The sequence below is a fragment of the Pelophylax lessonae genome (assembly GCF_965119305.1).
Source record: "Pelophylax lessonae genome assembly, chromosome: 3".
NCBI classification, from domain to species: domain Eukaryota; kingdom Metazoa; phylum Chordata; class Amphibia; order Anura; family Ranidae; genus Pelophylax; species Pelophylax lessonae.
Window position 1 is genome coordinate 165,685,553 of NC_138770.1, and position 24,934 is coordinate 165,710,486.

Consider the following 24,934-nt stretch of genomic DNA (forward strand, 5'->3'; position numbering starts at 1 on the left):
GCCTTAGCACAGATATAAACTGAGGCAATATATACACAGCTCCAGGTCTTATATAGTTATCACACTAATGCTGGGTGCACATGGCCTGAAGCTCAGCTGTTCTGTAGAATGTAACCCTCATGCACCAGCACATCCTCCTTTATATACACAGCAATACTTTATTCTCCCAGCTTTTACTTTCGAATGTCCAGTCACCACTATTTAGACCAACGCCATCTTTGATAAAGGCATTACTCTTCCTTTGGGCTTCGTGTATTAAAACAAATCCTTCAACTACCATAGAGATAATACTCTAAGTAATCAGGATGATAATTAACTTAACCGTTATGTAGCATCTACAATAGGAAACAGAGCCTATCAACATTCCATTAACTTTTGTACGCGTAGCTCTGGCAGCAGTGACCACAAGAAAAATGGCCGCTGTTCTGCTACGGAGACGTCACCTTCCTGTAGCGAAGCGGAAATGACCCCTAGGAGGTGTGGCGCTTCCAGGAAAAGGAGCCGGTAATCGTGAGTATCGTGTGTTTGGGTTCCTACATAGAATGGGGGTTCGGATTTGTATTGCAGGGGGGCGGTGAGGGTGCTCATTTCCGGTCTATGTTTCTGCTTTAGTTATTTCTTTCTTAGCAGAGAGGAATGAGAGAGCCCAGAGAGAAAGGAATGAGAGGTCCCAGTGATACAGGACAGGCTCAGAGTGGGACTGGGGACAGCAGGGGAGAGCTTTTCATCAGTACAGGGATCTGGTCAGGGAAGGGAAACTTCAGCTGCATGGAGATCCTGATCAAATGACCTGACTGCCTAAACACTGGAGCAGCTGTGTATGGCAACCAATCAATGTCCAGCTTTCATTTCCATAGCTTAAAGAGGAAGTAAACTTCCTCTGCAAACATTTACCTATAGGTAAGCATAGAATAAGGCGTACCTATAGGTAGTGTAAATATCTCATAAACATGCATGGTTTAGGAGATATTTACATGATATACAGCCAGTGACATCACTGGTGCATGCGGTCTGAAGGAACCGCTACGTGTGCCGTTTCTTCCGAGCTCCGTGTCGTGAATGGCGATCACAGCGCCGGAGCGTGCAAACCCAGAAGCAACTCATGAAAAATGTCGGCAGTGACACTGATGTGCGGGTGCCACTGTGGGGCTTTGTTCTAAGGGAAGTATTACATAATGAGCTAGTATGCGATGCATACTAGCTCATTATGCCTTTGTCTTACAGGTTTTTTTTTTTGGGGGGTTTACAACCTCTTTAATTGAACAAGCTGATGGTAGAAGCTGATTGGTTGTTATGCACAGTCTTCTAATTCTGTTTGACTTTTGTCGTTTGTTCCATCTCCGTGCTGCTGATCTCCTGCAGAAAATCCCTTCTCAGATGTCTGCTTGCCTTTCTTTTTTTGTGGAATAAAAAGGGGAAAGGGCATTTACATACACTCTTAGATTGAAAGCTCTAACGAGCAGGACCCTCTGATTCCTCCTGTATTGTATTGTAACTCTGTCTGCCCTGGTGTCGTAAAGCGTTGTGAAAACGGTTGGCACTATATAAATCCTATGTAATAATAATAATAATACACCCCAGCACTGAAGAGGCATAGACATCTGGATTGTGCCAACTGTAATAGTCATGATCTCCGAAGAAATCTTCAACTGATATGCTCCACCGATGCAGCCCTCCTTGGGGGGAATTCTGACTGGAGGGCGCAACGCCTTGTGCATTACCAAAGACCTGTATTGGAAAACACCAAAAACACACTCCCAAGTATACCACTAAGAAAGCGATGTATAACACTGTAGAGTGGGACGATTTCACCAGACTCAAACCATCACTCAAATTGTCAGGCTTACGGGTTTTGGGGGATGCACCCCCTTCCTCAGAGCTAAACCAGTCTAGGGCCCATATCTTCCTTCATATCCACTTATGCAAAAGCTCCATGCCCACTTCTGATCTAAGTAGTCAGGACCATTGCAACCGATTAATTTTATTTATTTGCACTTGATTTTACAATTGTATGTATTCCTTTGAGGCATCTGGGCGAAAGTTTATTAACCCTGTCTTTTGCAAATGTCCCACCACTTTAGATCAGAAGTGGACAGGGAGTTTTTATATAAGTGAATATAAAGGAAGATATGGCCCCTAGACTGGTTTAGCTCTGAGCAAGGGGGTGCATCCCCAGAAACACGTAAGCCTGCCAATTCGAGTAATGGTGGGCAGCACAGTGGCTAAGTGGTGAGTACTCCAACCATGGAACTACCTGCCCAAAGTTTGCATGTTCTCCCTGTGCCTGCGTGGGTTTCCTCCAGGTACTCCCGTTTCCTCCCACACTCCAAAGACATGCTGGTAGGTTAATTGACCTGTCTAAATTGGTCCTAGTATTTGTATGTATGAATGTGAGTAAAGCCTCGTACTAGGGATGCACTGATCCGATATTCGGATCGGATATCTGCGCCGATATGGCCATTTTAGATGCATCGCGGGATCGGTAACATTGACCGATCCACTGGCCGATCTTGTTTTTGCTTGGTAACGGCTCAGCCATCCCTTACTGGGTGCAGTAGTAGTATGGGATGGGAGCCGCTACTTCCTGTATAGGTCCGGCTCACAGGCGGAGTGATATCAGATGCACTCCGCCTGTGAATGGAGGAGCCGTACACATGAAGCAGCGGCTTTACTCTGTAGCCGCTTGCTTTGTGTGTAGCTCCGGATCGGTTCCGGTATCGTTATCGGCGATTTCACAACGCCAGATATCGGTATCGGGTCCAAAAAAGTCGGATCGGTGCATCCCTACCTCGTACACACCACTTGTTTTGTTTTTTTTTGTTGTTCAACCCGGTTGAACAAAAAAAAAAAGACTGACAGCTCGGGTCAGAGCCGCTGTTAGTACAGCAACCTCCTCTGCTGTGCTTTTGTGTTGGGACAGGGGGACGGCCCTCCCCCACCAGAACTCTCCGCTCAGCGCTCTCATTTGTTGGCTGAGAGCGCTGATCGGGGGCCGGTTGGCAGACCTCTTTCGGTCATGAGCCTTCAACAGAAGCTGGCTGAATGGCTGCAGTACAGATGGGCCTTATGTCGTCTGGTTTCTATTGAACTAGCCAGTGCCGCCCAACATTCAGGCCGTGTGTACTAGGCTTAAAGCGGAGTTCCACCCTGGAAATACTTTTTTTTAATAAAAATACCCCTGGGACAGTCAGGGCTAGTACATTCCACAATGGCTAGGGTTGCACTTACCTTTTAGGAGAAATACTTACCTTGAAAAAGTATTGTCCAGCGCTGCCATCTCAGGTGTGGGCAGCTTTAAGCCAGCGCGATCCTCTTCTGTGTCCTCTTCCGTCTTCTTCGGTCCCACGATGCACTGCACCGGCCCCGCCGTCACTTCCGGTGCAGGCGCATTGATTCCTGGGAGCGATGACGTTCAGCTCCCAGGAATCATTGCAAACCCAGGAAGTGACGACGGGCCGTGGCCGCCGAGGGGAGGAAGAAGGAAGTAAGGTAAGTATATTTTCTTCTATATGAGGTAAGTAAAAAAAAAAAAAAAAATTGCGATTATCCATTTCTTTTTCAGGTGACCCGGAGCGAGAAGATGGAGGTAAGTATAAATTTAGGGTGGACCTTCTTGAGGGCAGGGACTGATGTGTTAAATATATAAATAGTATGTAAATGGATAGTGCTAAAGAAGTACCGGTAATAAAAAAAAAATGAATGATTTGGGCCCAGTGACACCATCTCACTGCTGGATCAATCTGCAGTGTTTTATATTGCCTGCTTATTGGTATTATTATATGTTTTTGGCATTGGGTGTTTTCAATAAAGGCCATTGGTAATGCATTAGGCGATTGCGCCCTCCTATCTGCTTTTATATAGAATATAAGAGAGTTGACACGGAGTACACCCAACTATAATCTCATATGGAATTTAACATGTTAAAGAGATATTAACTACTTCCCACCCGTAGGACATCCTTGATTTGTAGTGGGTATAGCTGGATGATTCCTGCACCTACAGGCATCCTGGTATAAAACATTTCAGCCGGCGATTTCGTTTATAGTAGAAGTGTTTCGAGTGGCTAAATAGCCACTTGATCACTTCTGCAGGCGGCGAAAGGGGATCCCAACCGTCGCCGCCACCATCTTTCTCGGGCTCTGCCATCCAATGGCGGAGCCCGGGAGTGACACGACCAGCGGCGATGACTGCACAGAACAGAGAGAGAGGAACCCAACTGTGACCCCGGAAACCGGGAGCAACGAGAATGTCATCACTTCTGGTTCTACCTGTTTATTTACCTGGCCGTTAGCGGCCAGGAAAGCAGCTGATCAGTCCGATTTAATCGGCTGCATTAAAAGCAGAGGAGAGATTTGGGGTCTAATACACCCCAGATCTCTCCATAAAGAGGACCTGTTAGGGGCCATGCTATCACAAGGGATGTTGTTCATCCCTTGTGATGCCAATAAAGTTAATACAAAAAAAGTAAAAAAAAAAAAAAAGTTTTGTATAAAATAAGCAATTTTAAAAATAAGAAAAAAATATTAAAGCACCCCCGTCCCCCCATGCTTACGGGCAAATGCAAACATACGTTACTCCTGCTAGTATATGTAAACGATGGTTGCACCACATGTTAGGTATTGTCGCGAACGTCAGGCAAGAGCAATTATTGTAGCACCAGACCCTGCCGGTGTAACTCTAAACTGGTAGCCTGTAAAGGCTTTTAAAGTGATGCCTAGGGAGAATTTTAAGCACTGTAGTTTGCTGCATTCCACAGGCAGACCCAATTTTCAAGCTTGACATATAAGGTATCTATTTACTCGGTGTAACATCATCTTTCGCATAATACAAAAAAATTGGGATATATATATATATATATATATATGTATGTCTATATAGATATATATGTATAACTGTGTATGTGTATGTGTATGTATATATATATATATATATATATATATATCATTTTTTTTTTAATTCATTAAAGTGTATTTTTTCCCAGAAAAATAGTGTCTGCAAAACTGCTAGTCAAATACTGTGTGACATAAAAAATTGTAACAAACATAATTTTATTTTTTGTTTGGGGGTTCTGAGTAATTTTTTAGCAAAAAAAAAAAAGTTTGATTTTTAGATGTAGGAGCGAAGAGTCAGAATTGGCCCGGATACGAAGTGGTTAAACCCCTAAACCAAAAATGCGTTATGTTGCAGCTTACCAATCATTGGATGTGATGGTTGCATTAAATTTTTTTTTCACCTCTGTTTATACCTGGTGATCTTCCCAGTAACACACCTCTTGCATTAGAGTGGAGGAAGAAGCACAGTGGGCACAGAAGACAGCAGCATTGTTAATCTGAAGTAGAAGAGTGTTAGATATATTAGCAGGTTTAGATACACTAACAAACTGAAAGCGGAGTTCCACCCAAAAGTGGAACTTTCACTCATTTGCTCCCTCCCCTCCTCCGGTGCCATATTTTGCACCTTTCAGGGGGGGAGGGGGGAAAGGGTACCTATTTTGACAGGTACCCTTTCCAACTTCCGGGAGACAGCACCGTTGCGCTATCCACCGGAAGTTTCGTTCTCCTTATCCTTCCCTCCTCTGCAGAGCCTATGAGAATGCCCAGCGCGCTTCAGGCATGCGCAGTAGGGAATCGGCTGTGAAGCTGAAAGGTTTCATTGCCTGTTTCCCTTGGAAAGAATGGCGACGGCAGCACCCGGCTGCCGATCTGAAAATCGGCTGGGGCGCTGACATCATGGGCTCCTTGGACAGATACGTGTCTATATATTATTTGTAGCTGCTGACTGTTCATTTTTTTCACCAGACGGAGCTCCTCTTGAAGCCAAACCCCGGCTCACACTTATAAGCAGTGAACAGCAAACACATTTTTTTTTTTCATTTTTGGGGATAAAGGTTTTACGTAAATAAGAGCTGATCATTGTAAGCAGCCCTGTCAGTGGTAAATGGTTTGTCTCAACCCTCTGACTGCTACATGTGCAGGACAGCTTGTTATATTGAAAAACAACAGACTTGCTAGAAGGATCAACAGGTGAAAATAAAAGAAATCTAATGCAGCCATCACATTTAGTGTCAGTTCACACTACCGCGGCACGACTTTGGGGGCGACCTGTGAAGTCGCGTGCACCGCGACTTCGGTGCCGCTTGCACGGACTTCATATAATGTGTGAACTGCCAGGGGTGTGGATGCGATGCGGGAACACGCTGTATATTCGCAGCGTTCCCGCATCGCAGAAATGTGAACTGGCACTTCATGGTATATCTCTCTGTGATAGAAAACTCACCTTTGAACATCACACGCTCCACACTGCACTCTGCTTGTTTACAAATAGAACTTTAAGACCGCATTCACACTGCAGCGGCACAACTTCTGCACGACTTCGGGGGCGACCCATGAAGTCCCGTGCACCGCGACTTCGGTGCCGCTTGCACGGACTTCATATAATGAATGTCAATGCAAGTCGCTCCGATGTCGCCCCGAAGTAGTACAGGACCCTTTTTCTAAGTCGGAGTGACTTGAGTCGCTCCTATTAGAACGGTCCCCCTTAGCACACAATGGACCGTGACTTGTCAGGCTGACCAGTCGCCTGACAAGTCGCGGTAGTGTGAATGGGCACTTAAGAATTGATGAGCTGCAATATGATAAATATTTGCTTTTGGGTTTAATACTGCTTTACTGTAATTTCAAGGGTAATTTTCAGGATTTGCAGGCCTTGCTTACACCAGTAGTAGGGTGGTGGTGAAACCCCTTGCAGTTGAGCTGGTCTTTAACCCCCCTCCCCCAAACTACTACTCCCTTTTAGCTGCAGAGGCAGCAGCGGGGGGTGTACACATGCCACAGTTGCGATGCTTTGCAGCTGCAGCAGGAATGGAACCCCTGATACTTTCAGTGGGCATAATGCCTGACGAATGCGACCTATTCAAGGGAATGGGGCCGTTCTGCATGCACTTGTGTGTGCTTTAAGAGGTTAAAGCAGACAGTGAGTCAAAACAACCAAAGTTAGTGCGAATGACCCCCGAAAACGGACCCCCCTCCACCTTCATCTTTGAAACTACCAATACTATATAAAACACTGTAGCAAAGCAAGTGGACTTGCATATGCAAGCACCTTTCTTTTCACGATTTGATGTTGTATCACTGTCTCTGGTCCATCTTTGCCCCCGTACTGCCTTTTTCAAAAACAATGCCATCAGCAGTTGGACTCTACATGGTCATTCATGTTTCCCCCCTTTATATAAGGAAGAGACACGGGATGCGTGGTATATCGCTCACCAGGTGGAGGGTACCACTATACCTCCAATGTGATGCCTTAGCTATTTGATGAGCCACTTATGATCTCCATGCAGGTGTGCACTGTTTTTGTGAAATAGGACAATCAGTGATTTCCTTGCTGACCTCTGACAGCACCATAGTGGTTTATATATAAATACGTAGGACATTGCAGCATGGGGTATGGCTATGGTGTTTTATCATGTGTTAACAGTGCCCCTCCTGATGGTTTCCTTCCTGTTTTTACTCAAATGCCCTTGGAGTCTGCCTGGTAGACCTCCAGTTTACTGTCAATCCTAACACCTTGCATATTTTGTACATCTCATTTGGTCTCTTGATGAGGCAGAACTTGATTCTGGTAAACGCTTTGAGATTCGGCCTTGTCTTACCCTCAGCTTTTAAATGTTGGATATAATCATGTGTCTGTGATTGCATATGTGTGGATTACCACACTGTTAGAGCAATGAGTATGCTATTGTACTCGTTGGAAGTGCGACATAACCCTTCCAGATGAGGCCGATCTATTTAGTAATTTTGGTTGAATGGCCTTTTGATTATATGGTAAAGTACAAAATATATATATATATGTAGCACTAAAACAAATGGTTAAAAAAAGTCCATATACAGTTCATTTAAATATCCAGAGATCCCAGTGAAAAAAGGTGCTCAACAGCCAGGTCTGAGTGAATCAGTGAAGTAGATCCGCCACCAAGTAGATTGCCAAAACACGCTTACCAGACGGATAAAACAAACAAGCTATCAAGCTGAACCTCAGCTAGGCTGTAGATCACTGTCTCAGGGTCTTCATCTCAATCCAACTTTCAGAGGGAAACCCACATGTATACACCGAACGTCACACCAAATCAGGAACCAAAACATCAAATGTAAAAAGACAGTGATAAAATCATGAATAGCCGGTCTAAAACATTCTGACGCGTTTCGTTGGATACAACATTCTCAAAGGATAAGGCATGATTTTATATATTATCAGTATATGGTCAGTGTAGCTGCTGTTTGTGATATTTTAAGAATTTTAATGATTTTTACTTAGCACAACTATTTATTTACTATTATGGTAAAGTACCGTTTTTATATGTACGTCAATAAAAAGTAACTGTTTTTTATACTATAGTGTGCGGGTGCCTTAAACGTCCACTTGATGCACAATTTTTTCTGGTCTTCTATTTATCTCCCAATACTGGATGTGGCACATGTTTACATGCCCCCCACAACATGTAATTCTGGAAACATAGGTAGTATGGCAATCCATCTATTTGACTGGGCAGCACAGTGACTCAATGGTTGGCATATCTGCCTTCCAGCTCTGGGGGGGTCCTCGGTTCTAATTATGACCAGAACACTATCTGCACCTACTTCATCATTCAGTGATGAAATCCTTAGTGGTGGAAGGAATAGAGCTTAGCCTTGCCTTGAAGATAAGCCTAGTGTGCAACCTGATCTTATTATCCAATATAAAAGCTTACAAACTCTAGAAGTGCGCACCTACGCACGGAGACCCTTGGTAAGAAACAAAAATGACCACTTCTAGAACAGACGTTAAATGCAAATGGTTCATGTGTGCTATTTGTGGACTAAAAGTATACAAAATAGAGAATATAGTGATCTTTCCAGCCCTCAAGTTTAAGGGGAAGGGAGTGTGCGGTCTCCCATAAACAGGGCCATAGTGTTTACGAATGGGGGTCTTCCATTTGGATGGACAGTTCACTGCAGCATGAACAGAGAGGGAAGAGGCATAGATCCTGGGCACACATATGAACTCCTCTGTGCATGTGCTGGGGTTTTGTCATCCTGAGCTGGCCAATAAAGAGGGCCAAAGATATCAAAGCTAGGTAGGTGGTGTCATCACCATGGAGGACCTTGCGGCAGTGTTAATTTCGTCGACTAAAACCGACTAAAACATTTTCGTCGACTAAATTAACACAATTTTAGTCGACTAAAATATGACTAAAACTAAAACAATTCAGATGACTAAAATACGACTAAAACTAAAATGGCATTTTAGTCATAAGACTTTAACTAAAACTAAATAAAAAATTGACATCATCAAAATTAACACTCCTCTGCTGGCCATTTCTATATCGGCAACACAATTCCATCCAGAGCATGTAATGATAGCACATTAAAGTCTAAAGATGTATTGCACCACCGCATACTCATAAGTAGGGAGCATCTACTAAGCTGCTGAAAACTAAACAATTAAGAAAAAGGCTTTTCTTATATTTTTCCCTAATATTTAATGTTGGTAATATATTCAGGTAATATGTGCAATGACATTACAGCCAATGGAGTTTACAGCAGTGTTAATTTCGTCAACAAAAACGTTTTCGTCACCGGCATTTTTCAACTGACGAAAACGAGACGCAAAGTATAGCACATTTTCGTCAAATGACGACAACTATGACAAAAATCAAATCCGGCAAGGACAGCTTTCCCTGCTTTTCCCAACTTGTGATTGCAGGAAAGAAAAGTGCACCATCTATGGCTGCTTTTATTGTTTCTATATAAAATGATCTTCTAATTTCAGTTTGTAGTTGTTATGCTTATCTGCTGCAAAAAAAATGGAAATGTTACTTCCTTACAATGTAGCACTGGAAGTAATGTTTGTTTCCAAGCTCCAGTCTGAACAGTTACAGGATGAAGCGCTGGATTTCTGTTCCTAATAGTGTGTCTGAAGCCAACTGACACAAAAAGTCAACAGACTGACTGGCTAATTCTCCAGGGCAGTACAGACCCTATAGCCAATGCTGGCCATACACTATACGAAAATCGTTCAAACTTCTTTTCGAAAAACGAACACTTGGGCGTGAGAACAAACTATAGTGCCATCATGTAATGACCGATAAATCATTCAATGGACATAAATGAATCAGTTTTTTTGTTTGTTTTTTTACATATACCTAGTGCAAACAGTTTGGACTAGAAACACAATAACCTTTTAATTTATTGTTCATTCAGCAGAAAAATTCCAAACTTGTCCTTTGTTTTTTTTTTTTGTTTTTTTTTTTGCTTAAAGATGTCGCAACTGATTTGTGCCCATTAACTGACTGAAAAATGAACAAACTGTCCAAATGGCCGAATTTTGACCGATTTTTCGTATAGTATATGGCCAGCAGTAGACCCCTATGTAAACCACCACTGAAGAAAAAGGGCATAATATTATTTTTCATTCTAATTTGACAGTAATTATTTTTTATGAGGGAATTATGGTGTTTAAGGAATGATTGGGAGGGAGAGATTAGACGGTTGAAATAGTGCAGAGCCTGTATTCTGCTCTATGCCATGCTGTCTTTGCCCGTAGGAGAGCAGCGTGTATACTGCATGATTCTAGTGATTGCTTGTGTACAAGTGTTATAGGTAATGAATAAAGACTGTGGGGAGCTTTTACAAAGGTGTAAAGTTTTTTACATTATATGATAAAACCTTTTTACACTTAATTTGATCAAACTACTTCTAATTCTGATGAATGCTTCTGTTTTTCTGCAGACACTGATGGATTCACTTAGGTTTCTTCTGGGTTTGGGCTTTTGCCTGTCTTCAGTGAGTGCAGATTCCAAGGCCGTCACCCTGTCACTCACCACCAAATGGCCTTCTACATCCCTACTGCTGGAGGCCAGGTAAGACTAGTGTTCATTTTGATGTCAAATTTCAATTTCGTTTTGCTTAAGGTGACAGAACGCTCAGATGTGGACAGGGGTCTTTGAAATTAATGGGATTTGTATTATTGGGCATTTTTAGAGCTGAGGCTTAGAGCAGAAAATCGCCCAAAAACGCCTAGATGTGAACGGAGCCTTAAACATGCACTCCAGACACAAATTTAGCGGTTGTGATATATAACCTCTTAGAAAGAAAAAACAAGTTTCATAAACAAATATTTTGCTGTTTGACAAACAGAAGTGCAGCTTTAACCACTTGCTACCCGCCCGCCGTCAAATGACGGCGGAGCGGTGTATCTATTGTTCTGGGACACCGTCATATGACTCTCTCGATCGTGACCGCGCCGTGTTGTTAGGACACGGCGCAACCCCGATCTCGGTAAAGAGTCAATGGCATGACTCTACCCATGTAATCGGCTGTGTCCAATCACAGCCGGTCACATGTAAATGAGGAAGTGCCGTTATTCGGCTCTCCTCACCTCACACTGTCAGTGTGTGAGGCGAGGAGAGCCAATCAGCAGCTCCTCCTCATAGGGGAGACAAGTAAAAGTAAATGGGGCACTGATCATCAGGGCCCTGATTACACAAAATGTAAATAAACTGCCAATTACTGCCCACAATCAGTGTCCAAAATCAGTGCCCACAGTGCTGCCAGTCAGTGTTCATCAGTGCCTGCTCATCTAGGCACTGATGGGCACTGATGGTGCTGCCCATCAGTGCTCATCAGTGCCACCCGTCAGTGTCCATCAGTGCAGCCCGTCAGTGCCGCCTCTCAGTGCCCATCAGTGCCACTTCTCAGTGCCCATCAGTGCTCATCAACAGCAACATCACTGGGTCTCTGTCCGTCTTTATGCAATGCAGGCAGATCATGACTGGTGGGAGGGGCTAGCAGAGTGCTGTACATAGCTTCCTGAAAAAAATCACAGCACTCGGTATTTGCATCAGTACTCCTCTCAAGAGTCGTCAGCCTTGATGCAAGCAGTGGCCTGGCCCTTGTGGACTTATGCACACATCAAAATGCATTGATCAGTGGATGTCACTCTGTAAGATTGGTAGGCTGCATTTGCATGCACGCCCATATGCGATGCTGAGCCTCTATGTTGGAAAAGATGGAAATCCATAAATGAAAGGGAAAGGCTGGGTAAGAAAGGGCCAGATGATGCTGAACTTCCCAAGTCAGGGAATGAGATGGGCTCTATCTGACCTGGAGTTAGGTTTTCTTTCACTTTAAGACTGTCTCCACTTTTCTTCTGGCTCCTTCCATGTTGTGCCCCTGCAGACTCTTCTCTAAGGTGCCCAGGCAATCCTAGACACTCTCACATCATCAAGTACAGTGCAGGGCCAATAGCCCTTCATTGTAATTTGGCATACTGAGGGCTCAAGCTCAAGCCGGAATGCCATGGATAAGAGGGGACTGCTGGGTGAGGGATTAGGTAAATAAAAGTTCTTTTTACTACTTCTCTGGGTATAAAGAAGCATTTAAAGTGGTTGTAAAGTCTAAACATTTCCTACTTTAGCACATTCCCTACATTTAGGTAAAAAATGTTTAGGTATCAGCATCTTCCCTCACCCCCCCCCCCTCCTTTTACTTTGCTGACCCTCATTCGATCCAGGGCTGTGCACGTCTGCCGCTCTTCTCTCCCTTCACTTCTGGGTCTCACTGGCTTTAATGGGGCACTGGGAGCCATTGGTGCTGTCAATCAAAGCAAGTGATGAGGGAGCGAGGGGCCGAGTCCCGCTGTCTTTGTCAGTGGACGCAGTAGCGGGGTTCAGGTGCGAGAAGGGGCTTCCCAAGGGGGACCCGAAAAGAGGACGTTTGTGGATGCTCTGTGCAATTCCATTTCACAGAGCAGGTAAGTTTTGACATGTTTGTTATTAAAAAAAAAAAAAAATTACCTTTACAATCGCTTTAAACCTTGCAATCTGGGGAGAGCCCCTCTGCAAGGGAGGATTTTTTTTTCTGGAGTTCAGCTTTAATGGCTTTTTTTGAATGAATGCACACTTGTCTTTTTTAATCTGACTAGAGTTTGGCATTAAATTGATAGAATTAAATATTAACAATAATTTAAAAAATAGTTTTCCTTGCAAATTGATCATTTCACAGGCGGCTCACCAGCTGACACAGGTTAGAGATGTGTGGAGTAGAGGAGCATTTCTTGCCATTGCTGCAGGCTCAGGAGTGAAGGGTTCTTTGTTTGGATAATTAAATCAAATAAAGCAATGAACTTGGCTGCAGTGCCATTTCCCCTCTCATGTGTTTACCTGTCTCCTGGTTCCTGATCTGGCAGTCCTTTACTGCAAGGATAAGGTCCTCTGCCCGTTTGTCTTTTTCTGTGTAGGAGTAATGCGAATCTTACAATCACTTTGCTGTCCTCTAAAGTTCTGTCTGCACAGAGTATAAATATGTATTCATGTATTTTACTGATTTGCTTAGAGTACTTTCCACTGGAAGAGTCAGAAACTGCAGCCACATGGGAAGCTTCACAGATGCTCAATGTACACTTCAATTAGGGAAAGCACAAACACAGAAGCAAAAGATGGAAACCGTATACATGCTCTTTTGAGGCTGCTTCTAATAAAATAATAAGCTCATTCTTCTTCTTTTCCCCGTTAGGCTTTAAAATGTTTAAAGCTGAACTCTGGGATTTTTGTAACTTGTGCACTGTAATGTTTAAAGGGGTAGAGGAAGAAGCTCTAAAACGTAACTTATTGCTCACACTCGCAGGCTCCCGCCACCAGCACTTCTGGTCTGCCGAAGCATCTTCTCTTTGGCGTTCCGCCAGCAGATGCTCTCTGACGTCTTCATGTCCAATGCAGGACCATCAGTAGTGCATTGTACATGAGGACAGTGAGGGCCTGCCCACAACCTGGAGCGTCAGGGAGAAGAGGTGAGTGGCAGAAGTTGGCCAGAGCAAAGGACCAGGTAAGTGTTACAGCTTACTCCTCTACCTCTAAACTTAAAGCGGAGTTCCACCCAAAAGTGGAACTTCCACTTAAAGCACTTCTCACCCCCTTACATGCTACATATGGCATGTCATTTTTTTTTTTTTTTGGTGGGGGGGGGGGGATTGTGGGTACCTAGTTTTGACAGGTTCCCAGCTCCCACTTCCATTCGGGCCGCCTAGGGGATTCAAGCGGAAGTTCTCCTCTCTCCCTCCCTCCCTACAGTGTTTTGGGACACGTTGCATGTCCCAGAAGATTGCCCGGCCACTGAGAAGGTGTAGCGTCCACCCCGCTGTGAATCTGCAAGCTGTCACAGCCGGATGCCCACACTTGTGATACCAGCGCCAGAGAGGAGAGAGGCTTCGGGCAGCCATATCGCTGGATCGTGGGACAGGTGAGTGCGTGTTTATTAAAAGTCAGCAGCTACACTTTTTGGAGCTGCTGACTTTTAATAAACTTAAAAACGAGTGGAACTCGTCTTTAATTAACATTTAACCCCTAAAATGTTGGGGGGCATGGTGTTTTTCTGTTCTCTATTAGACACTTCAGTAAACAATCCACGCTACGCCTACATTTTGTGTTTCATTTATAAAATGCAGAGCATAGTGTGGAGCTGGTGGCCTTCTTCAGAGTGTTCTTTGCATAACACTGCAGATAACATTTCATGTTAGAAGGGGAGCTCGGGCACCTGAACTGTCAGGCAGGGCTCACTTTCCCCGAAACTCATTTTTTCTCATTTTCTAAAATGAATGCAGCTATACTCACTTTGTGATCTTAAAGTGCATTTGTGTTAACCATGGTGGAAAATTGTTTTTTGAGAACAATAGTAAGACCACGGATACATACATATTCGCCAGCACACCAAGGATCTTGCACAGCAGTCCGAGGAAACTTTTTATTGCAATGTGATCACATGCCTGACGAAGGGGTCCTGCGCGACTCCAAAATGTTGCACCTATCTTAATGTGATCCTTTTGCAAGAAAAAGTTTCCTTGAACTGCTGTGCAAGGTCCTTGTGCTGGCAAATATGTATGTATCTGTGATTGTTCCAGTGTCCAGGTGGTGATTGCTGCAGTACCCACAACTGATGTGCCTATATCCAGGAAGGTGTACGATGGGAATATAAATTATTCTCAATAGTAAGGCCAAATTGCTGCTTAATAAATTGGGCCTTAAAAAAAATGAAAAAATTGCACTGGCTCTTTTGTTTTAGTTCAGTGTGATCTGTCATGGTAATGTTATATTTCTGCCTGCCAAAAGTTCTAATTTACCTGGTGGATCCTGCCTGCGCTGCTCCTCCTACAAGTAAACTGACCACGCTCGCATGGTAGCCGATCCATGCTAGCATGGTCCGTTCACGTGTTGCTGTCATCTTGCTGAAGATACAAGCGTGCTATGCAAGAGGACAGCGCACCTGTATCTTCAGTAGTCATTACATAGCCAGCCCCCCCCCCCCCCCTCCTGGTTTGATTGACAGCACATGTTCCTTCAGGGGGAAGTGACGTTGTGTCGGTGGGGCGGCTTGCGTTCCATTGTCATGAAAACGCAGAAGCTCTGCGGCAAAGTAATTTCCAATATTGACGTACATGCCTATCGGCAGGTCCGTGCATCGATGTGTAAGCAACAGTGATTGCGTGACCTGCACTTTAGAAGCTGGAGAAACTGAAAGGCAAGTTCTTTAAAAGAAACAAAGCACGCTATCAATAAAAGCTTAATTTATCCTATTTAAAAACGATTTTATTAGTAGCAAGTTTAACCACCACTTTAAAGAGCAACTTTACCCATAACAACTTGATAAAAAATAATGTTATTTAGCAAGGAACATACATTAATAATTATGCTACCAAAATTAGTGTGTGCTGTAAATTGCCTCCAGCATTGTGCCTGTTTCTTTTTGCTGGAGGCTGTGAGCCCCTGAACAGCAGTAAATCTTTAGGCTGACAGCAGATTGCCTTCTAGTGGCTCTGATTTTTGTAACGTGCCAAATAATAGAGAGCATGTGCAGAGCAGAGTGAGACATTGTATTACTGGATTTTAAACTGTATAGGTGCCTATTTTTTATGTTTTCCATAGCTATACCTGCAAAAGGGGCCAGCCTGAAGTGATCTAGCATGACTTAATTTTCTGACTAAAGTTCCACTTTAGGTATTTTCAAAATAATTATTCTGATTGTTATTAGTACCAGCAGATTCTTAAACATTTTCTTCTAATTTACTCTTGCAGTGAATTTCTTGCGGATGAAGGACGGGATAAGTTCTGGAACTTTGTGGATGAAAACCAGCAAATAGAAGATCAAGGTACATTGTCTTTGCAAGGCTTAGCTAAATGGAGTTAAAAAACATCTCTTAGGCTTTATAGAAGAAATGGATCAGATGCCATGATGTCAGTTTATATCCACCTCCACTCTGCATTCACTCCTCTGTGGGGGTTTGGTAGGCTTGGGTCTGCCCAGGAAGGAGAATAAAAAATACAATAAACTCAGGATGTCCCTATTGGCTTTCTTCTCTATGTAACAGCATAAATCTTAAAACTGCTTGTGTGTGCATATCTATATATATATATATATATATATATATATATATATATATATATAGTCAGTAAAACCTGTTGTTTTATAATTGTTATTGTTATAATTAGCAATATATACAAATTCTAACAATTGTATAAAAAAAAGATAGATTTCCTTTGAAAAAGTAGGTCAATTAAATGAGTCTTGCTAAACCTCAGTAGAATATGCCATGATATAAATATGGTAGGTGTCATTGCTTACTTCTTTTTGAATGCTCAAGCTTTGGGCGGCTATCTCCATCCTTGCTTCAATACTTAGTGAATCACTGACCTGGAACAAGTATGCAGTCATTGAAGTGTCAGGACACCTTACCTACAAAGTTCTATGTTAAGTACAAACCGGAATAATGGCTTAAATCTCCAGTGTTTTGCAATGGACCTACCCATCAATGTTTGCAGTGAAGCCAATATAAAGCTGTGTTTTTAATTGGATTGCCTCTAGAGTAGCAGTAAAAGAGGCTATACCTGTACATATTTTGATCATTGTAATATTCAAGAAAAGTGCAGAGTATATACCAGAAATGGGCAGAGTGCCAGTGTAGTAAAAGAGCCAGCAGGTACTCAAGTGGAAACTGTATTATGTTATATTGGGTCGATTTTTTTATTTATTTTTTTTTAGTTTAAAAGTTTGAAACTGATTTTTATATTTTATTTTTTCTTAATTTTTTTTTTAATATGAGGTACACCCACTACACATTTTTGTTTAGAACATTCTAGGTTTTTTCAAAGCTGAACTCCAGGCAGATATAATAAAACGCAATTAATGCAGTTATTCATTTATTTAAAAATCATTAAATATATTTTAGTCGCAACTATTGCAAATTCCTGAATTTAGTAAAACACTAGGAAATATCTGCGTTAAAAATAAAGGCAATAGAAAACAAAAGAGCCGCCAGCATAAATTCTGTTGATTACATAAAACTAATTTAAATAAAGTCCAAATGCAGCGCTGAAAGAAAAAACATCTAATAGTCCATGATCAGAACAGGAGGATGAGATCCCATCACCAGCATCAGTGTAGGAGGACAGCACACTCCACCGCAGTGCCCAAAAAACCTTTGCGGCCCCCTGGTGGCTGTTCAAGTGCACGCGTGAGCATGCCAGCAGAGACCCGACAAGCATTCAAACAGCAGGTTAAGCAAAGACGTGCACATCGTTTCTGAATAGCGGCAGATAGTAACAGCTTCATCCAAGCATTTCTCAGCTGCAAGACTTAGAATAAAGCTCTGTGAACTATCCTGCCATAGCCAGGACCCAGCCTGCACACCAGCATCAACCACAGCCAAGATACACTTTAAGACAAGTTGACAAATGGTCCAGCCAGAAGAAACTGCTGCTGTAGATTATATTCTTCAAAAGTAAATGGTGAGAAGCTAAGCAGATTTTTGTGGCTAGTGATTGAACGAATCCTCTGGTATCTAAAGGGCAATATCTTGTGTTAAATCAATATTGAAGTCCTCAAGACGTGTGAAACACTACTGCCATTTGGAGTATCCATTCCCAACAATCAAACAGCGTAATTGTGACATTATCTTGACAAATCCCCCAGAACGTTCAGTGATGTCATCCCCACATCTGAGATTCAAGGCAACCTTTGCAGCATAGCATTGGTATATGTAAGGAGGAGTGGAGCTGGTTATTATCTGCCAAGTGGAAGTGTCTGTTGAGGAGGCGATGGCGGTTTACCTGAACACTGCTGTTGACCCCATTTCTATACTTACATATCCATGTTCACCTTTGGCTCTGGTAAGGAGATATTTTGGGCACTGCGGTGGAGTGTGCTGTCTACCTACACTGATGCTGGTGATGGGATCACATCCTCCTGTTCTGCTCATGGACTATTAGATGCTTTTTCTTTCAGCGCTGCATATGGACTTTATACATTCCTGAAATTGACTTGATTTAGCTTCATGTAATCTCTTGTACAGTGGCACTCAGACTGGGAGAGGGATGTCCTGCTTTCTCCTCTTCTGAAAAGAAACATGTTCATAAGGGAAGTTAAATAGATAACCTCATCAGTCTGTTGCTCCTCCTTTATTAGCTAGTCCCAGGCTGGGGACAGGGAGGAGACCTAGTTGTGTTGCTTAAAGCGGAGTTCCAGCCATTTCACTCACCTGTCCAGCGATGCGGCCGCCCGAAGCCTCGATCCTCTCCCTCTGCGCCGGCATCACTGCTGTGGGCACCCGGCTGTGACAGTTTGCGGCTTCACAGCCGGGTACCCACTGCGCATGCGCGAGTCGCGCTGCGCGTCTCGATTGGCCGGCAATCTTCTGGGACCTCTGACATGTCCCAGAAGATTGCAGGGAGGGAGGGGGAGAGGAGAACTTCCGTTCAGGGCGCCGTGGCGCTCCGAGCGGAAGTGGGAGCGGGTACCTGTCAAAACTGGGTACCCGCTCCCCTCCAAAAAAAATGACATGCCAAATGTGGCATGTCAGGGGGTTAGAATACCTAAAGAGGAAGTTCCACTTTTGGGTGGAACTCCGCTTTAACTAATAATCGTAATAATTATAAATGCCCATGTTTTTGCAGAAAAAAAAATAATTTATTTATTTTTTTTCCCCAAGGAGCCTCCAAAGCATCGCACCCACAAACAGTAGATCATAGGTGTAATGTCAGGCTCCTGCATACTAGTACTACAAATTTCTGCCCATACCTTGGTACAGACTATTTGTTTTAAAGCTGCAGGCCTTGTGAATGAACTGCGAGGGCACTCATCAGCACCCTCGCAATTCTTTGAGAGCTACAAGTTCTCTGCCACAGTGTACAAATCTGGATACAAGGTACAACAGAATGGAAATGGTAGACACGTTTCACATGACCAACAGCGTGCTTGTTCACTACCACAAGCCCCCCCCCCCCCCCGCAGTTGATTGAAGGGGCTACAAGCCCTGTGCCGCAGTGGCAGACAGGACTTGTAGCTTTCTCATTCACAGATTTCAGTGAATGAATGAAGCAGGTAACACAGCCATGCCGATTTTAAAATGTGACAGCATGGGGGGGGGGGGGGGTGGAGATAGAAGCCACCGTTCGCTGTCGCAGGGGGATCAGTGTAGTGAGGGGAATATGTGCTGGAGCATGTTCCATATGGTGTAACATGTTCCAAATGGGAAAACGCAACAATAGTTTCTAACTTTGTCTATTTTTCTCAAATTCAAAATCTGTACAGAGCAGGACAGGGGGAAAGGAGGGAGAGAGAGGCATTCCTTTCTATTTCAGCTGTGTGTGTAATTTGAGCTTCAGCAGTGTAGCTTAGTAAACAGGCGTTTTTCATTATCAGCTTTCTCTAATAGTTGTTACTTAAGTCATTTTACTGCTTACCTAAGAATTAGTGCCCATATGCTTTCTTTTATGACCATAATAAAATTAGTTGTCAGCCTTGACTCCTGACTATTGGAATTAGTCCAGACCTGGTGTAGACATCTTTTTCTTTTTTACTATTGCAGCAAATTTATTTTGAGGTCTTTTTGCAGTGCAGATAGAGATCATAGTGTCAAACGCTTCTCTGCAAGGAACTTCGTTCATACTTCCAGCTGTTTAACACATCAGCAGCTCCTCCAGGAGGAATGTACCATACTGCAGAAGGAGTTGTGTTTTCTTAACTTCAGTTTCGTGTTACACAAAATCACAGTTTAGTCAGACAGTTTTATATCAGTGTCCTGGGATTCTGGCCCTGGGTCTTCCAATACATTCCATTAGCATTACATATACATTGGCTGGGACACATTCCTCGCATGCTTTGATGAGTTCTGGGGATTGGCTCCCTCAAATAAATGTGTGTGTGTGTGTGTGTGTGTGTGTGTATATATATATATATATTTATTCATTTGACTGCATTTATGTGTCAGTTTATGAACTCCTGAAATGTCAAATATTTAAAGAAGAATCCTTTGTAAAAGAAGATCTCTGAATATAACCAGTTAACAATTTTGCACCCGATTCTTGAAGCGGACCTTCACTTAAAAATGAAAGTATTGCTCAACTCCCTCTCCCCTCCGCCACCTCTAACTTGTTTTTTTTTTTATTCAGGGAGAAGGTACCTTTTTGTGACGGGTACCTGTTCCCATTTCCACAATACACTCACTGCTAGACAAAATTACATCAGTTTGACCCAACCTCCTGGGACGGCTGCGGGACCAGTCTCGCAGCACTGCTGTGGCTCAGGCATGAGCAATAGGGAGACACCTGTAAGACTTCAAGAAGTCATAGCTAGCCAGCTGGCTCCCATATCCAGGATGGTGGCACTGGAGAGCTGAAGCCCAGTGAAGACTCGGCTCTTAGGAAGACAGTGTTGGACTCCACGGGCTCATGGGTGTCTTTTTCTTAAAGTGGAAGTAAACCTCAGACATGAAATATGAACAAACACATCCTTCTATTATTTGTGCTTGTCTCAATTAGGACACCAAGAGAAAAACGGTGACAGGGGAGGGATCTCCAGCAGATTGACAGCCTCAGCTCTGTTCCTGTGTGCTGTGTGAATGGAGGTGTGTCTCTTCCCTCCAATCACCTCTCAGATCTCTCCTCACTGAACTCTGCAGAGTGTAACATCAGCTCTCCGCCCACTTTTTTTTTTTGAACTCTCAGAAAAATGTATAAATGTAGCACTTTGAACAGATGTAGAGAAGACAAGATTGCAGATAAACAGGTGCAACTTATGTAGAAGGATTTATTTAATTTCTGTGTATCTATTGAGGATAGACAGTTCACTGGGTATATGTAAGGGTTTACAACTATTTCAAAAGTCATCATGTTTCTTTTAAAGCTGAGGGTTGGTGCATTTATATTCACTAATCGCCTGAAGCAGGCACTTAAAATATTCTGTTCAGTGTCACCACCTTGTTTTAGGACCATTCAATGTCCGTAGCATTCATTCTGTGTCTGTAACCATCATTGCACAATGACTGACGTTTGTAGCACAGGAAGGAAAGCTTCTAAAATCTTTTTGTTTAAAGTAGAACTTCAGGCAAACTGGCAAATACAAACTCACAGAGCAGGTTACTGCCAAAAGGATTTGTATTTCTGTGTATCCATTCTTGAGATTTGCTCAGCTCTGCCAGACAGTACAGTTAGCTTGGTGATTTGGCTTTTCTCTACCCCAGTTAAGTCAACTTGCTGCCTCCTGCTTGTGATTGAACAACGAAGGAGTAGCAGCATTTACTCCTGTGCCCACATTGCTCTGTCCTGTTAGCATCTTCTTGTTTAGCAAATGGGCACTGCATCATACCCAAATGGCTCCTAGTACTGCCTCTGCTGTTCCTAGTCTGCATTCTGTTCCACAGGGGATTACAGAAGGCAAATATGAGGTCAAATTCAAATATTTACACCAGCTGTGTTTAAAAACACAGGGCCAACGGTACCATTATTTTGCATGTAATTCTTAACCACTTAAGCCCCGGAGGATTTGGCTGCTAAAAGACCATGGTTTTTTTTGCGATTTTTTTTTTTTTTTTTTTTTACTGCGTAACTTTAACGGACAATTGCGCGGTCGTGCGGCACTGTACCTAAATGAATTTGACGTCCTTTTTTCCCCACAAACAGAGCTTTCTTTTGGTGGTATTTGATCACCTGTGCGATTTTTTGATCATGCGTTATAAACAAAAAAAGAGTGTCAATTTTGCAAAAATAACAATATTTTTCAAATTTTTTTTTATATGAAATTCCCCCAAAAAAATTTAAAAATCAAAATTTTTTAACATTTTCGGCCAATTTGTTTTATGCTACATATGTTTGGTAAAAAAAAATTGCAAAAAGCGTATTTTGATTGGTTTGCGCAAAAGTTATTGCGTTTACTAACAAAGGGAAAGATTTTTGTCATTTTTGGTGTTTTTTTTTAACGCGTAATGGCGGCGATCTGCGATTTTTTTTTTTGCGGTACTGCGACATTGCGGCGGACAGATCGGACCCTTGACTGACATTTTTGACACTTTTGGGGTTACCAGTGACATTACTACAGTAATCAGTGCTATACATATGCACTGTTACTGCAAAAATTACACTGGCAGGGAAGGGGTTAACTGTATTGGAGAGGGAGGGGTTAAGTGTGTCCTAGGGGCGTGTTTCTAACTGTAAAGGGACATGGCTATTGGTGTAAAAACAAAGATCAACGGTCCTACATAGTAGAACCGTCTGATCTTCATTTTTACACAGGGAAGAATGACAGACGGCTTGTTTACATAAGCCGTCCGCCTTTCTCCCTTCACCGGAGCGATTGACCAGCGGACGATCGGGTCCGCCGGTCACACGCACTGACTTGTCAGTGAACGAGCCGGGGCGGGCGCGCTCCCCGGCCACAATTGGCTCGCAAGTCAGTGACAGGCAAGTGACGTACCCCTACGTCACTCTGCCTGGCCGGGGCTGTCCGCCGCAGTATATAGTCATGCGGCGGTCGGCAACCGGTTAAGGGCGAGCAGCCCAAACCAACTATTTACATATGATTTTTTTTTCTGTGCGTTCTTCTTTAGAACATCTCGGGGTATGATAAAGTTTGAAACACAAAATCATAAATTATAATATAATAACTATAAATAAGTTAAAGATATATATATATATATATATATATATATATATATATATATATATATATATATATATATATATATATATATATATATATATATATATATATATATATATATATATATATATATATACATAGTGTGTGTGTGTGTGTGTGTGTGTGTGTGTGTGTGTGTATATATATATATATATATATATATATACAGGGCCGATCCTAGGGTAACAGACGCCTGGGTGCAGAAATATTTATGGCGCCCCCTGTGTGGGCGTGGTCATCTTACTAACCCCTCCCCTTTCCTAATGGGACCTGGAGGGGGTCTCTCCAAGGAACACAGAGAGGGCCTCTGTTAGAGAGTCTGTTAGAAAGAGCCTCCACCAGGCCCCATTAGAGACTACAATGGGGTTGTATCATGGGACCTGGAGGGGGGTCTTTCGAACAGAGGTCATCTTTGTGTGCATTTTAAAGTCTATGTTAGAAAGACCCCCCACCAGGCCCCATTAGAGACTACAACGGAGTCTAATGGGACCTGGAGGGGGGGTTTATCTTACAGAAGCCCTCTCTGTGACTATTGGAGAGTCTCTGATAGAAAGAGTCCCCTCCATCCCCGATGAGAGACTACATTAGAGTGTCACCGAACAATAGAAAAATAAACAATATTATATTAATAGCACTTTGATGCCCAGGCCCAAGACTAGAAGACTTCACTTATCTTAAATAATGGGTACTGGGGCTGGCTGCTGGTCCTGGGGCCTGGCTTCTGGGGCTTTGCTGCTGGTCCTAAGGTCTGGCTGCTGGGGCTGGCCTGCTGGTCCTGGGGTCTGGCTGCTGGTCCTCCTGATTCCTGGCTGCTGGTCCTGGTTTTTGGGGCTAGGCTGCTGGTCCTGTATTCCGGCTGCTGGTCCTGGGGTCTGGCTGCTGGGGCCTTGGGGCTGGCTTCTGGTCCTGATTCTTGGCTGCTGGTCCTGGGGTCTGGCTGCTGGTCCTGATTCTTGGCTGCCTGTCCTGATTCCTGGCTCCTCTGTGGTGTGCCGGGCTCTGTGGTGCCGGGCTCTGTGGTGTAAAGCTCTTGTGTGACATCTCAGCGGGGCTGCGGATGTCACTGTGAGAACGGCGCCTCCATAGTCCTGGCTCACAGGCGGAGTGACATCAAATGCACTCCGCCTGTGAGAGGAGGAGCCGTACAGAGAAAGTAGGCGGCTGCAGTAGAGAGCAAAGCCATTGCTTCCTCTGTATGGCTCCTCCTCTCCAGGGCTGGTGCAAGGATTTTTGGCCCCTAGGCAAAATAAAAATTGCTGCCCCCCCATATGCTCGTGAATGTGCAGTACAATGCGCATTATTAGTACACATACACTTCCATAAGCCTAAAACGTTTTACTATGCATTAAACTTCAGTCTAAGTTACAGTCAGAGCATGTAATGTACACTACACATACACTTCCATAAAGGTAATGTGACATCACCGTCATGTTATGGAAGTGTATGTGTAGTGTACATTACATGGTCTGACTGTAACTTATCAAACCCAGTGATCACACTGTGATCAGCCCATACACAGGCAGGCACTTTAATTCATCTGTCAGTGTGGGACTGAGATATGTCCCCTGGTAAAGTCTGCCTCCCTCCCAGGCTCTGCTAATCAGTGTCACAAACTGCCAGCATACACTAAAACTTCAGCAGGCTCAGGCTGTGGGATCGCATGGCCGAGTCACACTCACACACATGCCATGAGACTTCTTCCTCCTCAGCTCCGCATGGGAAAAAGGGGCTGGACTGGAAGTCTCTGAGCAGCCCCCAGCCTGCTTACAGTAACAGAGAGGAAGATTGTAAGGAGAGGCAGCTGCTATACTACACTCAGCGATCCATCCCATCAATGTTTACACCTCACACCTCACCTGATCATCTGTCATTGTCATGTGCTTGCCTTTTTAAAGCTGGAACTCTCACCTGGCATCTCCCTCTGTCCTGTCTTCCTC

The 24,934-nt window shown here is 43.5% G+C and overlaps 1 protein-coding gene across 2 annotated transcripts in view; it reads left to right on the top strand.

Moving 5' to 3' along the window:
• Positions 1-10,772: 10,772 nt before the first annotated feature.
• The window catches only part of UGGT1 (UDP-glucose glycoprotein glucosyltransferase 1), a gene marked incomplete at its 5' end in the record, with an annotated part of 158,791 nt that continues 144,629 nt past the window's right edge, over positions 10,773-24,934 (top strand). The window contains 2 exons of one of the 2 annotated variants that reach the window (XM_082251306.1): positions 10,773-10,897; positions 16,103-16,176. In XM_082251306.1, coding sequence (XP_082107432.1) covers positions 10,773-10,897; positions 16,103-16,176 — 199 coding nt within the window. The remainder of the gene's footprint in view (positions 10,898-16,102; positions 16,177-24,934) is intronic. The other variant, XM_082251307.1, reaches the window with a different exon arrangement.